The sequence below is a fragment of the Rhinolophus hipposideros genome (genome assembly GCF_964194185.1).
Source record: "Rhinolophus hipposideros genome assembly, chromosome: 7".
In the NCBI taxonomy this organism is placed as follows: domain Eukaryota; kingdom Metazoa; phylum Chordata; class Mammalia; order Chiroptera; family Rhinolophidae; genus Rhinolophus; species Rhinolophus hipposideros.
In genome coordinates this window covers 26,593,519-26,608,283 of record NC_138053.1, presented here as the reverse complement: position 1 = coordinate 26,608,283, position 14,765 = coordinate 26,593,519, and the positions used below count along the sequence as shown (strand labels likewise).

Genomic DNA, 14,765 nt, shown 5'->3' with positions numbered 1-14,765 from the left:
CTAGGGTAGTTTAATAAACAGATGGCATGTCAACAGTTGGAAAAAAGGAGGTAGTATGGTTTCGCTAAGAATGAGGCATTTCCTGCTAACTTCATTTCTTTTCTTGATTTAATATACTAGCAGATTAGACTATTTCCATAGACAGTATAATCTGCTTGTTGGCCAAATATAACATTTTTGATGGTGTCCTTTTAGGAAAGATGAAGAAACATGAGCACATAAATGACTGGTAGTTGCTTCAACAACTACACCCAAAATACTAATTGATGGAGCCATCACCTGGAGGGCAGTCTCTAGTAGCATTCTGAAGAGGGTCTGTATTTCCTCCTGTTCTAGTCAATATTTATTAATAACTTGGGCAAAGCCCCTAAATACCAAAGGCATGGTTCATTAAAATTGGAATTGACAAAGGCTAAGAGGAAGAATCAGAATTCATAAGGACCTTTACAAGTTCAATTTAGTAAGATGAACACCATCCTTCAATTAGGTTAAAAAGAAATTGTGTAAGTAATGAGGAGTGGACCTGACTTACCAGCAATGCCTGTAAAGTTCAGCAAGAGTCAACAACGTGACATGCTTACCTAATAATGAAAGGAATGATAATAATATCAACATATACCAGCAATAAGAATCACTCTGGGGACCGGCCCAGTGGCTCAGGCGGTTGGAGCCCCATGCTCCTAACTCCGAAAGCTGCCGGTTCGATTCCCACATGGGCCAGTGGGCTGTCAACCACAAGGTTGCCAGTTCAATTCCTCGAGTCCCACAAGGGTTGGTGGGCAGCGCCCCCTGCAACTAAGATTGAACACAGTACCTAGAGCTGAGCTGCCGCTGAGCTCCCGGATGGCTCAGTTGGTTGGAGCGCGTCCTCTCAACCACAAGGTTCCCAGTTCGATTCCTTGACTCCCACGAGGGATGGTGGGCTGCGACCCCTGCAACTAGAAATGGCAACTGGACCTGGAGCTGATTTGAGCCCTCCACAACTAAGACTGAAAGGACAACAACTTGAAGCTGAACGGCACCCTCCACAACTAAGAGTGAAAGGACAATTTGACTTGGGAAAAAGTCCTGGAAGTACACACTGTTCCCCAATAAAGTCCTCTTCCCCTGCCCCAATAAATATTTAAAAAAAAAAAAAAAAAAAAAGAATCACTCTGAAGTTGGCAAAAATGCTTCTGGACCAGGCTTTAGTCAGTCTAGTCAGACCACAGAAGAATTGTGTTTAGTTTTAAGAGAGGGATTGAAAGAGCCAATGCCAGGCTGGTCAGGAACAGATATCACATAAGATCTGAGAAAAGTGTGAAGCCTGAAGATATGAAGATGTGGCCGCACGGAAGAGATGGGACTTTTCTATACAGTTTCACATGTGTGCTATTTATAGAAACATTTGGGTGACACTTCTAACAATGAAATCCGTCCCTTGTAGGGATGCTGAGTGGCTCCAACTTTGGAAGCAGTGGCTGGATAAAAATCAAATGACACAATTATAAGTTGATTTTACACTCCAGAAGAGGTGTACTGTACCACTGCTGTTTCTAGCTCTGAGACTATTTTTTCACACTTGTTTATTCTATGAAGGGATAGTCCGAATTCTAAACTTTGTAAAGCTTGTAAATAAAAGGATTATAGATTCCTAATTTAATGTGGGCATAATCTATCATCACTGTTTATCCTTTTGAAATGGGTGAGATTTTCAAACACTTTGGAAACCATGAGGAATCTCCCTAACCAGGTAGATTTGATAATATTCTCCATACCTGATTTGGAGGAAGCCATTCAAGTGAGGCGGGAGTCCGTCCTGGACCTTCGAAGGTTTCTGCAGTCCTGAGTGAGTGTGGAAGTTGAACTCTGCTGAACGTCCAGGATTGCTAAGAAGGTTGGGCAGGAGAGAGCAGGGACTCCTCCTTCAGAGCCCTTCCAGCAGGAAGTCCTTCAACCACTTTTTAGAGGTGCTCTCTCTGCCCCAGCCTTCCAAGATCACGGTTTAATGACTATAAAACCATGTGCTCTGGAGCCTTTTCTAGACTTCCTTAACAGCTGTATTCTTTACCATTGATACCACCTCCTCCAGGAAGGGTTATAGAAGTGATACGACTGCACAATTAAGTATTAGAAATGACCACCGAGTATAGCCTGTTTATTGTTTCTGATTTACATGGAAGATGATGGACTAGGGTTGTGGAACAATAAACCAGTCATTACATTTAGACCGGGGCTTTTGAAAAACTTGCATTCCATTTTAACAGTTCATATATATTTAACAGCTTATATATAAATCCAGATCACAAATAATCTAAAGAGTTAGTAAGCTTAGAGATAAACAATTAAGAAACATAAAATAAAACCACATGAAACTACCTTTAAATACCAGCATTCATATTACAAGAAAGAAAATGTATAAAAAAAATAAAATTACTAGGCCAAGTCACTTAACATATAATAGAGAAATAAGGGAAACAACATTTTTATTAATATTTATACGTATTTTTAATTTATCCTCATCTATTCTTAACTTTTTCAAAAGGATCCAAGATCTGATCAATACTTGGGCGTCTGAACTTGTTAGCCTCAGCTTTCATTAGCTTGTTACAATGAAAATCCTAGACCCTCAATTTTCTTTTTAAAAAATTTTATAAGCCAACTCTTCTTCAACTTTTCTTCTTCATAGCAGCTGTTTATAGATAGTAGGGAGCCAAGAATGAAGGACAGAAACAGATGGAAAGCAAAAAGTACAACAGCTATCTTAAGTTCGGCTCTCAACACTGCTGGTTGAGTTTGGAACCAAAACCTCTTAACAACTGGCAGATAAGAACTAAATCATAACAGGCAAAGAAGAAATATTTTCTTTGGGACAGCTGCTATCTAGGAGAAAAAAAAAAAAAGCAAGGTCCCTTAAAACTGACTAAATATAATGTGTGGCTTATTACAGAGAAATCTGTAGCAATGTCAGTTTAACCAGGAGGTGTCACAACTGATCAATATTACTTAAAGGAAACAACAACAAAAAACACACTAGCCACAAATTTCTGGAAAACAAAAACAAAACCAAAAATCACACTAGCCACACATTTTCACAATATACACATGAGAATTAATTTTAATCTGATTTGACCTCTTGACACTAACTGATCATCAATGAAATGTAGTATGGAAAGATCACAGAGTAGAAAACAAGCAAAGATTAGTTTATACAACCATGACTATATACATCAGAAGGAAAACATGCTAGCTAATGCAACATTAAGGCCTGAATGTAAGCATTTCCAAAGTCACAGAAGCCCCAAAGAACCCCTAAGTTACAAATTCACCACATTACATGCATGCAATGTTCAGGTTGTTCTTTTTTTTTTTTTTTTTTTTTTTTTTTTTACCCATAAAAGGATACACAGTATTTTGCTGTAAATACCAGACACATTTACAATATATGCAAAAATTAGAATGCAAGTGTTATGTTCTTTATATTTAAGCCTCAAATGTGCCAACAGTGAAAATTCATTTAAGAATGAAGAAAGGAGATGGAATATAAATATTCAGAGAAATTACACAAATATAATGTAATTTTGCATTTGGGAAGCCATATAAATATTCCTTTTACATGGCCAATATTAAATAATCAATGTCCTACTTGAATGGATGTACACTCACTATGTGCTTTACTATTTTACTTGCTCAAATGTGGTGTTCTAACTTCATTCCCTGGTGTTGATACCAAATCACATCCATAAGTTAAGTATTACCTCAATATTTGTACATAATTGCCAGCTGGGTGTGATCACATAAACAGAAAGCTGTGCAATCTTAACCTAGAGTGACATTATTACAAAGATGACCCTGTGGGTCAAATTTCCCATGAAAAAGAATAAGGGAAGCTAATTTGCTCATTTTTGTAGGAACTTTTGAATAGAACTCTTTTAGAGGGTAAATCTCAGGACAGGATCTTCTTTTCTCTTTTAAACAAAGGAAAACAAAAAAGAAACCGTGTACATGTTTAGTTCTGTTCACACAGTCACTGAGCAATCATATAATCTATTTCCTTTTCACCCATGGCTTAATTTGGCTTAATTTGAAACTACCTATTTTCAGTTCCAGGTGAATAATTTTACCAACATAAAATTAGTTCAAAGAAACAAATACTGATAATGTAATATGGATAATCTTTGTTCAAGAATACCTTAAATAAATAACTTACAACAGAGTAAGGTTTAGATATGTTATTTATGGCCAAATCTGTCCTATGCCCCATCAATTTTATGCTTTATACAAGTTACACATTTAACCTTTTAGTTTTTTAAGGATTCAGATTTTCCTTTAGGATACAAAAGAATGAGTGTTACAAACACTGTATGCATGTTTTCAGATTTTCTAAAATATTTCAGAACCAAACTTACCTTAAACTAATTATACCCAATATTTATTAAATAAATGTGCCATGAGTGTTCTGCACCTTCAAGTATAACTTTATCCAAGTAGAAAGGATTTCTGTAACGCCTTCTAATTCATCTCATTGAACCAAGCACTGAGCACACTAGATTGTTCATATGCTTTACTAACCTTACTTTAAACACATCCAATGTAAAATAATAATTTATTTTACTACCTTTCCAGGGGATTACATTTATGATTTAAAAATTTTGTGATGCCATAGCCAGAATTATAGCCTTTGTTTGACATTCTAAAAAGTCCTAATTTTAAACAAAGATGGAAGAATAGATACCTTCCTAAAAAAAACACTCAGTATTATGAACCAAGAGGTTCTGATGTAGCAAAAGCAAAGGGACCAATGAAAAAGCATGCTTTCGAATTCTTTTTATTTCCAATGAAACCAAATTTTACTACTGTTCTGATCACAGCCTTCACATCTGATGCAAATGGGAGATCTTACTCATAATCATTTAGTGGCAGTACTTCTGACAAAACCAATAATGTATGCCACATAGATGATTATTTTTTCTGGAGAGAGTTAATTGATAAGCTTGACTTTACAATATCAACATATTCAACTAAAAAAAAAAATGGATGTACTGCATCAACATTTAGCTTGAAAATGTTTAGTACTTCCAGCAAACCTAAATTTAGTTTAGAAAGGTTAATATTCTCTTTCTAAACTATGACATAGACTATATATAGCATTTTAATATATTTATATATAATTATTTGCACATCAGATTTAGAAGGAATTTGCAGATTTACTTTGATAGACTGATCTCATTCAAGTGTTAAGGTTTAGGGGGCTTCTGCAGCGCTGTCATGTGAAGGTGGGGCCTCGTGCTCAGGCTCAGAGGAAGCAGCTGCAGAGGCTTCAATAATTGCAGGTGGGAAATGACGGCGGCATACAGGGCATGTTCCCGACTGGAAGGAGAAAAATACAAGTTCATAGCCAATGGAAAGGTCTTAACTATCACACAAGTATCTTAATAAAGAAAGAAACAGTATATTTATCCTAGAAACAAAACAAATAACTTAAAAACAAAAACCAAATGAATTTCAAACACGTACAATACAGAGAGGCAAAATTTTGATACTATTAATATTTCCTCTTCATCCCAATCAGACACTAATTTCTTTGAGGGTAAACAGTCTCTCTTAATCATGTTTGCATCTGTTAGATCACTCATCTTTCATTTAGTGAGTATTCACTGAGACTCTACTACACTCCCTGCTCATCATGGGTGCTGCGGGACAGAGTGAGTAAGGAGTCACAAGCCATGTCCTCACCTGAAATGATTATTATATTTAATCTACGATACATATATTAGAGAAACCATACGTAATTCATTCACACATGTATTACACCAAATCACCCCCCTAGGGACCTTCTATGCCTATATATTTATACACACACACACACACACACACACTCATACATATACACTAAAGCCTGACTTTAGTGTACAGATGGACCACACAGACTTTCTTTATAGGCCATATAATTCCTTTTAAAAAAGATATAGAGAGTTAGGTGTTTTCTAAATGATAAAATAAATCAACCATACACCAGGGAAGGAAGGTGGGACAGGAAAAGTTATACTGGTAGTACAACATTTTATGATTGGAAGATTATAGAGATATGTCATCTGGGGACTTTGCAAATCCGTTCTTTTTCCCAAGGAGATCTCCCTGATAGAAAGCAGGATGCAGAAATTACACTGTTAAAGGTGACAAAGATTTGTATCTTGGGAACCTTCTTCTCAGAGGAAAGGCTTCACACTAAGCTGTTTCCTGACTGGAAAGAGACTACAGAGATTGCTACCTTGGGTTATAGCAAAGTCAATGACAATTCACGGTTGTACAACATATATCATGTTCACAATTCAAGACTTTAATTCTATAAACACTTATTGAGCACTGGCCATACAAATTGGGCCTAAAAGCAACATTTTACCATCAGATAGATGCGTTCTCCGTCAACCACATACTATCTCTGTAATATTGTATGAGTATCAATTACTGGAAAATGAGAATAAGAATACCAATATGTCCCAGGGTTATTGTGGAGAATAAATGGGAAATTATACATCAATCATCTAGTGGTGTCTGCAACACAGCAAGAACACAAAACACTAAATACTGCTTAAAGATTTGATACCATTGTAAAAATTTAAAGAGAGGGGATATTAAGAATAGCAAAGGTGGAACTGAAGTTGGACCTACCTAGACCATCTAATCTTACAGGTACCGGGGGGAGACCATAGCAGGCTGAGCAAACATAGCTATACAGGAGTAAATCTGAAGAGGCAGTTTGGGAGCTAGCTCACAGAAGGCCTTAAAAGCCAAGACAGAAACTTTAGATTTTATAAAGGAATAGTGAACATTTCTGCATAGGATTTTAGAAATTTTAAGTAGAGTTTTGACAAACATGAAGTGGAAAGAAGAGAGGAAGGAGGGGAGAAGGAAGAGGAAAAAAGGGAGTAGTTTGTAGAGAAGAGAGGCACTATATTCATAAGTAAATAAGCTGGGAAGGTGATTTGGGGATTTATACTGAACTGCATGTAAATATCCTTTATACAAAAATAGAGTTCACAGAGATTCAAGTAAAACTCTTTTTTCTTAAGTAATGCAAATATACTTAAAATTTGGGCGTAAATATTTAAGGACAACATATAAAAATTTGAATAGGCGATACTTGTTAGATTATTAAACATTTCTCATACATTTGCAGAAATATTGATACAGATTAAAAGAAATATTTGTATATTTTTACAGTATTCTGAGTAGTATCAAAGACTTCTTTGCTTGAGATATTTTTGAAAACGTCTAATTTCAGGGACATGATTAAATATGTTAAGTAGTTTGTGTTGTATATAATATTTTTTAGACAATATTAGTAAAGTAAAATAGTCTGATAGCATCATTAATCTGTCGTCATTAAAAGGTAAACAATTTTTAATTAAATTAAACCGAATTAAAAAGTACTCCAACTATATCAATAAAATAGGCTTAAAAGACACCACTATCATCATTAACTTGTAGGAAGAACTATTAAAATATTAACTTAAAAAAAGTAATATAAAACTCACCTTCTGTAGCCAAATTGAGACACAAGGTTTGTGAAAGAAATGGTGACAGGGTAACTCTGTTGCTATGTCATCCTTAATATACTCACTGCAACAGATTGGACAGCATAGCTCCTGACCAATAGCTGAAAACAACAAATAATTTGATATTTTAATCCCATAAAGTTCAATTTTAACAAAACTGAAAACAAACATACGAACTCATAGATGATACCTCTGAAAGAAAAAAAAAACAGACTTTGAGCAATAAATTGGCAAGCATGCTTCTAATACGTGACAATTTGAAATTTAATAAACATTGCTTTTGTAGAAAAGTTGACTAGGAAACATTTGTCCCAGCCCATCACTTGACAAATTAAAAATGTTCTTGTATTACATGAAAGCTTGTCAGAATCTTGTTTCATAGAAAATATAATGACAGTTAGTATTTTATATTTTCGGTTCATTGATTATATACTTAGACATGCAATGTGTCATTCAACATTAGAGATCAGCTTTGCCCTTACCAGTGTGATCTTCAAGAACAAGGGTCTCTGGAAGACCATCAATGCTCTCCTTACTAGCTGGTGGATTGGCCACCTCAACATCTACTGCAAGAGACTCTAAATGTGCCAGGGCAGTCTGAAAAAAAAAAAAGTCATAGTTCTCTGTTAGAAAACATTTTAAAAGAGTAATGGTATCTTCAAAATTATATCCACTATTATTTCCTTCTTGTTAGTTTCTTTTGCTTCAGTCCACTGCCGTTTACCTTCTTCCAAAAGAAACCATCATCATCACCATCAAACTAAAACATCAAAAACACATAAAAAAGCCTACTTTTCACAAGTCTAACAAAAATCTATTTGACTCAATAACCATCTACTTGCCCATTATTTAATATTTTCAGAAGAGTGGTTACCTCTTCCAACTTAGGAGTTTCTGTATGGGATCAATAATATGTGGTGTGTTAACCACTTTATTCAAGTATAAAGGTTAAAACCAAGAGTACTAAAAATAACTGTAGCTAATAATAATTTGATAAAGAATATACAATATAAAAATAGGTAATTTGTGATATCAAAAACATAAAAGGGGAAATAAAATGGTAGATCTTTTGTATGCAATAGAAGTTAGGTTGTTATCATTGTAACACAGACTGTTAAGATGTTTGATGCACGGCCTACAAGAGAATCACATCAGCTTTAAGGACAGGCTCAAAGTGACGGGATGGAAAACGATATCCCAGGCAAGTAGAAACCAAAGGGAGCAGGAATAACTACACTCACATCAGACAAAACAAATTTTAAGCAAAAAACAGTAACAAGAGCCAAAAAGATTATTATATAATTACAAAGGGTGAACTCATCAAGAGGATATAACAATCATAAATAAACATGCACCCAACATCAGAGCACCTAAATATATAAGCAAATAAAAACAGATCTGAAGTGAGATTAGACAACAACACAATAATACTAGCGTAGTTTAATTCCTCACTTTCAACAATGAATAGATCATCCAGATAGAAAATCAAAAAGGAAACATTGGACTTGAACTATACTTTAGAAATAAATCTAATAGACATATAAGAACTTTCCATACAATGGCAGCAGAATACACGTTCTTCTCAAGTACATATGGAATATTCTCGAGGATGGATTATAAAATAGGTCACAAAACAAGTCTTAGCAAATTTTGAAAGACTAAAATCTTATCAATTCTCTTTTTTTGGCCAAATAGCAAGAAATGAAAAATCAGTAACAGGAAGAAAACTGGACAACTCACAAATATGTGGAAATTAACACACTCCTGAAAAACCAATGTGTCAAAGAAGAAATCAAAAGATATCTTGAAACAAACAAAAATGGAAACACAACATGCCAAAACTTATGAGATGTAATGCAGTTCTGAGGAGATGTTTATAGAAATAAATGCTTGCATTAAGAAAAAAGAGCTCAGATAAACAACTTAATGTTATACCTCAAGGACTTAAAAAAGAACAAACTAAGCCAAAAGTAGAAGAAAAAAGGAAATAACAAAGATCAGAGCAGAAATAAATGAAGTAGAAACCAGAAAAACAGTAGAAAACATCAACAAAATTAAGAGGTGGGTTTTTTTTTAAGAAAAAGATAAACAAAAATGACAACCTGTAGCTGGACAAAGAAAAAAAAGAGAGAAGATTCAAATAAAGTAAAAAAAGAAAGAAGAAACATTACAACTGATACCACAGAAATACAAAGAATCTTAGGGGAGTTATCATGAGTTATACACCAACAAATTGGATAACCTGAAAGAAATGGGTAAATTCCTAGAAATATACAACTTACTAAGAATGAAGAAATAAAAAATTTGAATGAGTCAGAAAATTGAACCTTAATAAAAATTCTACCAACAAAGAAAAGCCCAGGATCTGATGGTTTCCCTGGGAAATTCCACAAAACATTGAAGAATTAATGTCAATCCTTCCCAAACTCTTTCAAAAAAGTGAGGAGGAGGAACATTCCCAAACAAATTTTATGATGCTAGCATCACCCCGATACCCAAGGTCAGATTAGTACACTACAAGAAAATCATAGCCCAATAACCCTGACAAACATAAATGCAAAATCTTAATATACTAACAAACTGAATTTAAAGTATCATACATCTAAAGCACATTTAAAGTATCATACATTAAGATCAAGTGGGATTTATCCTTGGGATTCAAGGACAGTATAACACACGCGATTCAACATGTAATATACCATATTTACAGAATATTAAGCTAAAACTATTATGATCATCTCAATACTTGCAGAAAAATCATTTGACAAAATACAGCATTCTTTCATAATAAAAACTCCCAGCAAATTGGATATAAAAGGAATGTACCTCAACATGATAAAGGCATACATAGGAGTATATGACAAACCCACAGCTAACATCACAATCAACAGTGAAAGGTTGAAAGCTTTCCCTCTAAGATAAAAAATACAACAAGGGTGCCTATTCTCATCACTCTTATTCAACACAGCACTGGATGTCCGAGCCAAAGCAATCAGGCAAGAAAAAGAAAAACAAGCATCTAAATCGAAATGGAAGAAATAAAATTGTCTTTGTTTGCAGATACCATCTTATATATAGAAAATATTAAAGACTCCACCAAAAAACAAACAAACAAACAAACTAAGTTAGAACTAATCAGTAAATTCAGTAAAGTTACAGGATACAAAATCAACATATGGACATCAAATGTGTTTCTATACATTAACAATAAAATAGTTGAAAAAGAAATAAAGGAAATAATCCCATTCATAATAGTATCAAAAACAATAAAGTACTAAATAAATACTAATAAAATTATAGTAATCAAAACAGTATGGTACTGGCATAAAAATAGACACATGGATCAATGGAACAGAATCAAGAGCCCAGAAATAAACCCTGGCATATCCATATTTGAAAAGGGAGCCAGAAATACTCCATGGGGAAAAGATAATCTTTTCAATAAATGATGCTAGGAAAAGTGGATAATCACACGAATTAAACTGAACCCCTACCTTATATCACTCACAAAAATTAGCTCAAAATGGATTAAAAACTAAGACCTGAAACAGTAAAACTTCTAGAAGAAAACACTGGGGAAAAGTTCCTTGACATTGGTCTTGGTGATGATTTTTTGGCTTCGACAACAGAAGCACAAGCAACAAAAGCAAAAATAAATGAGACTACATCAAACTAAAAAGCTTATACGTAGTAAAGGAAACAATCAACAAAATGAAAAACCAAATTATAGAAAATATTTGCAAATCATATATCTGATAAATGGTTAATATCCAAAATACATAAAAAACTGATATTACTCAATAACAATAAAAACAAACAACCTAACTCAAAACCTGAGCGGAGGAAATGAATAGGAAATGAATAGACATTTTGCTAAAGAAAAAAACCTACAGGTACATGAAAAGATGCTGAACATCAGTAATCATCAGGGAAATGCAAATCAAAACCACAAACTGATATCACCTGAAACCTGTTATAATGCTATCACCGAAAAGACAATAACCTGAAACTTAAAAAAAAAAAATAAGACAAGTAATAACAAGTGTTGGCAACTTTGGGGATAAGGAGACCCTTATGCACTGTTGATGGGAATGTAAATTGGTATAGCCACTTTGGAAAACAATAGGATGTTCCTCAAAAAAAAAGTGATTATGCTTAACAATAGTGTATTATATACTTGAAAGTTGCAAAGAGAGTAAGTCTTTGTTATTACCACAAGAAAGAAATGGTAATTACATGAGGTGATGGAGGTATTAAGTAACTCTATTATGATAATGACTTCACAATATATAAGTTCATCAAATCAACACATTGCACACCTTAAACTTACACATTATATGAGGTCAGACAATTAAGTTCGCGAACTCATCCTAGAAAAAGTGCTACGTACCTCATTGCTGAATATCACTATGGTCACTTTCGAAGTACTCCCCTTGGGAAGCTATGCACCGACTCCAGGGCCTACTTCACCTTTCAAAGCAATTTTGGAACTCTTTTTCTCGAATGGCCATCAAAGCTGTCATCGTATTACCCTTGATGTCCTGAATGGCATCAAAATGTCTTCCTTTCAATATTTCCTTTATTTTTGGGTAAAGAAAGAAGTCACTGGGGGCCAGATCAGGTGAGTAGGGAGGGTGTTCCAATACATTTGTTTGTTTACTGGCTAAAAACTCCCTCACAGACAGTGCCGTGTGAGCTGGTACATTGTTGTGATACAAGTCATGAACTGTTGGTGGAAAGTTCAGGTCTAACTGTTTTTTTTTAATTCAAGTTTATTGGGGTGACAATTGTTAGTAAAGTTACATAGATTTCAGTTGTACGATTCTGTGATACATCATTTGTATCTCACTTTATGTGTTCACCACCTAGAGTCAGTTCTCCTGTCACCATGACCCCTTTACCCTCTTCTAGAAGCCCCTCCCCCCTTACTCTCGGTAACCACTAAACTATTGTTTATGTCTATGAGCTTTTGTTTCTTCATTTGTTTGTCTTGTTGTCTAACTGTTTCCTGCAGCCTTTTCAGCATTTCCAAATAGTAAGCTTGGTTAACTGTTTGTCCAGCTGGTACAAATTCATAATGAATAATCCTGATATCAATAAAGGTTAGCAACATCATTGTAACAAGTTCGCAAACTTAATTGTCATACCTTGTATGTAAACTGTATCTCAATAAAGCTGGAAAAAATGTGGTATATATTATACATAAAATGAAATATTATACAGCCTTGAAAAAGAAGGAAATTCTGACATATGCTATAACATGAATGATCCTTACAGGCATTATACAAAGGGAAATAAGCCAGTCACAGAATGATAAACATCAAATGATTCCACATAATTGAGGTACCTAAGGTAGCAAAAATCAGAGACAGAATGGTAGTTGCTATGGGTTGGGGAGAAAGGGAAATGGGGAGTTACTGTTTACAATGTATTTAATTCCACTTAGCTATATACTTAAAAATGGGTAGAATGGTAAATTTTATGTGTACGTTACCACAATAAAAACCAAATAAACAAATTGGGCCTCCCAGGTAGGAGGAAGATTCTGCCTAATAGTTACTGTGTTCTCATGGATGGCAAACACAATCTTCTGTATACTTAGGATCTAACCTAGATACTTTATCAACAATGTCTTTCCAAAAAGGATTTGAGATGATTTACAATAGAGGATAGGGCCAAGGTCAAAGCCAAGTCAGGACTGAAAAACGAGAAAGCAAAAAATGGTTCATCAACAAGAGTTAATATAATTTAAAAAAACTGAACACCAAATTTGACTCTGAATTTGCAGAGATCCTGCAATAAGAAAGACAGTGTACCAGTAACTGCATTATTGCCTCTCAGTTCTAAGTTCACCTTTCACTTCTGCTCTGTGAAAATAGATCTGGGACTTTTATATAGTTTTTCTTTGCTGGTTTACATGATCTTAGGCTTGAGAGACACATCACAGAAGGAAAGGGCTCTGCTGCTTGGTTCCAGTGGCCTTGCTGGACAGGCCCCTGCTGTGTGTGGCTTCCCTACTGTGGGCTTCTGCAGCACAGATGGCTTTTCCAGTACCAGGCTCCTCAGGTGAGAGTGGCTTCTCCAGCACCTGACAGCTGGAGTATAAGCTGGCCAGCAGCTTCCCCTGCCACCCATCTTGGGTGGTTGTGGTACACAGTGCTTCTAAGTTAGTCACCTCCCTGTAAGCAGTTTCTCCAGCACTCCAGAAGGCAGACTTTTGCCAAGTTCCAAAGGGCAGATTTCATGTAAGGTCTGCCAGCACAGAAGCACAAACACTTCTCTAAGAGCCATGGCTGTGTCCTCAGCAACACAGTCTGCATCTCAGTCCCAGAGGGTGGGGAGGTGGAATGTTCCATCTCAGTCCGAAGGTGACCGATTCCTTAAATCTGCTATTCCTGTATTCTTTAGTTCACTTTACTTCCTAGTAGCCAATCCCTCATTACTCTAGTCTCCTGCTATAGTTGATTTTTTATATTAAGCTTACCCTGTTCAAATTACTGTTTTCTCTCTCTTGAGACTGAGCCCAGACTGACACAGAATTGGTATCAGGCATTAGGCCTTTGGGCTTAAGCTCAATGCTGAGCTCCTTGCCAACAGGAAAGGGATGCTATTAATCCATGGCCTATAGTGGCCTCACAATTAATCAAACTATCACTGTGGCTGACTGCGATGAAGCGCCAACTAAAGCATGTGTCTTGGGAGCCTAGGCGGCTTCTGCACTTGACCTTATGGCAGTAATGACGACTAGAAAAACTGTGATGTGAGATGAATCCTTTGCTCTTACACACTTAGAAAGAGAAAATGACAAACTCAGGCTCATTAATTCTAAGAGTGAACCACAGTATAATAAACAGAGTGTTTGTGAAGACCTAAAAAAAAACCCCTCTTATTTCTAAAAATCACGGATAAAATTTAGTTGGCGAATTGCTGAATTAAAATGAGAATTTAATTCTTAGTCTTGTTAAGTTTTTCAAAGGTTTTATCATTGATTGGTTAAAATATTCTGAAACTTAGAATGGGGACATCTGGTTGTAGTAAGATGAAACTGATTACAGCTGACCCTTGAACAACGCAGGGGCTGACCCCTGTGCAGTTGAAAATCCATGTATAACTTTTGTCTCTCCCAAAAGTACACTACTGTTAGTCTACTGTTAACAGGAACCTTACCGGTAACATAAACAGTTGATTGACACATATTTTGTATGTTGTATGAATTATATACTGTAT

At 35.3% G+C, this 14,765-nt stretch overlaps 1 protein-coding gene across 2 annotated transcripts in view; it reads right to left on the bottom strand.

Annotated features, from left to right (window-relative positions):
* Positions 1-2,107: 2,107 nt before the first annotated feature.
* The window catches only part of PJA2 (praja ring finger ubiquitin ligase 2), a 66,627-nt gene continuing 53,969 nt past the window's right edge, over positions 2,108-14,765 (bottom strand). For both annotated transcript variants that reach the window (XM_081054558.1, XM_081054559.1), the window contains exons 8-10: positions 8,021-8,135; positions 7,518-7,639; positions 2,108-5,349 (exon numbers count right to left, since the gene is read on the bottom strand). In XM_081054558.1, the coding sequence (XP_080910684.1) occupies positions 5,224-5,349; positions 7,518-7,639; positions 8,021-8,135 (363 nt within the window). In that variant the 3' untranslated portion in view covers positions 2,108-5,223. The remainder of the gene's footprint in view (positions 5,350-7,517; positions 7,640-8,020; positions 8,136-14,765) is intronic.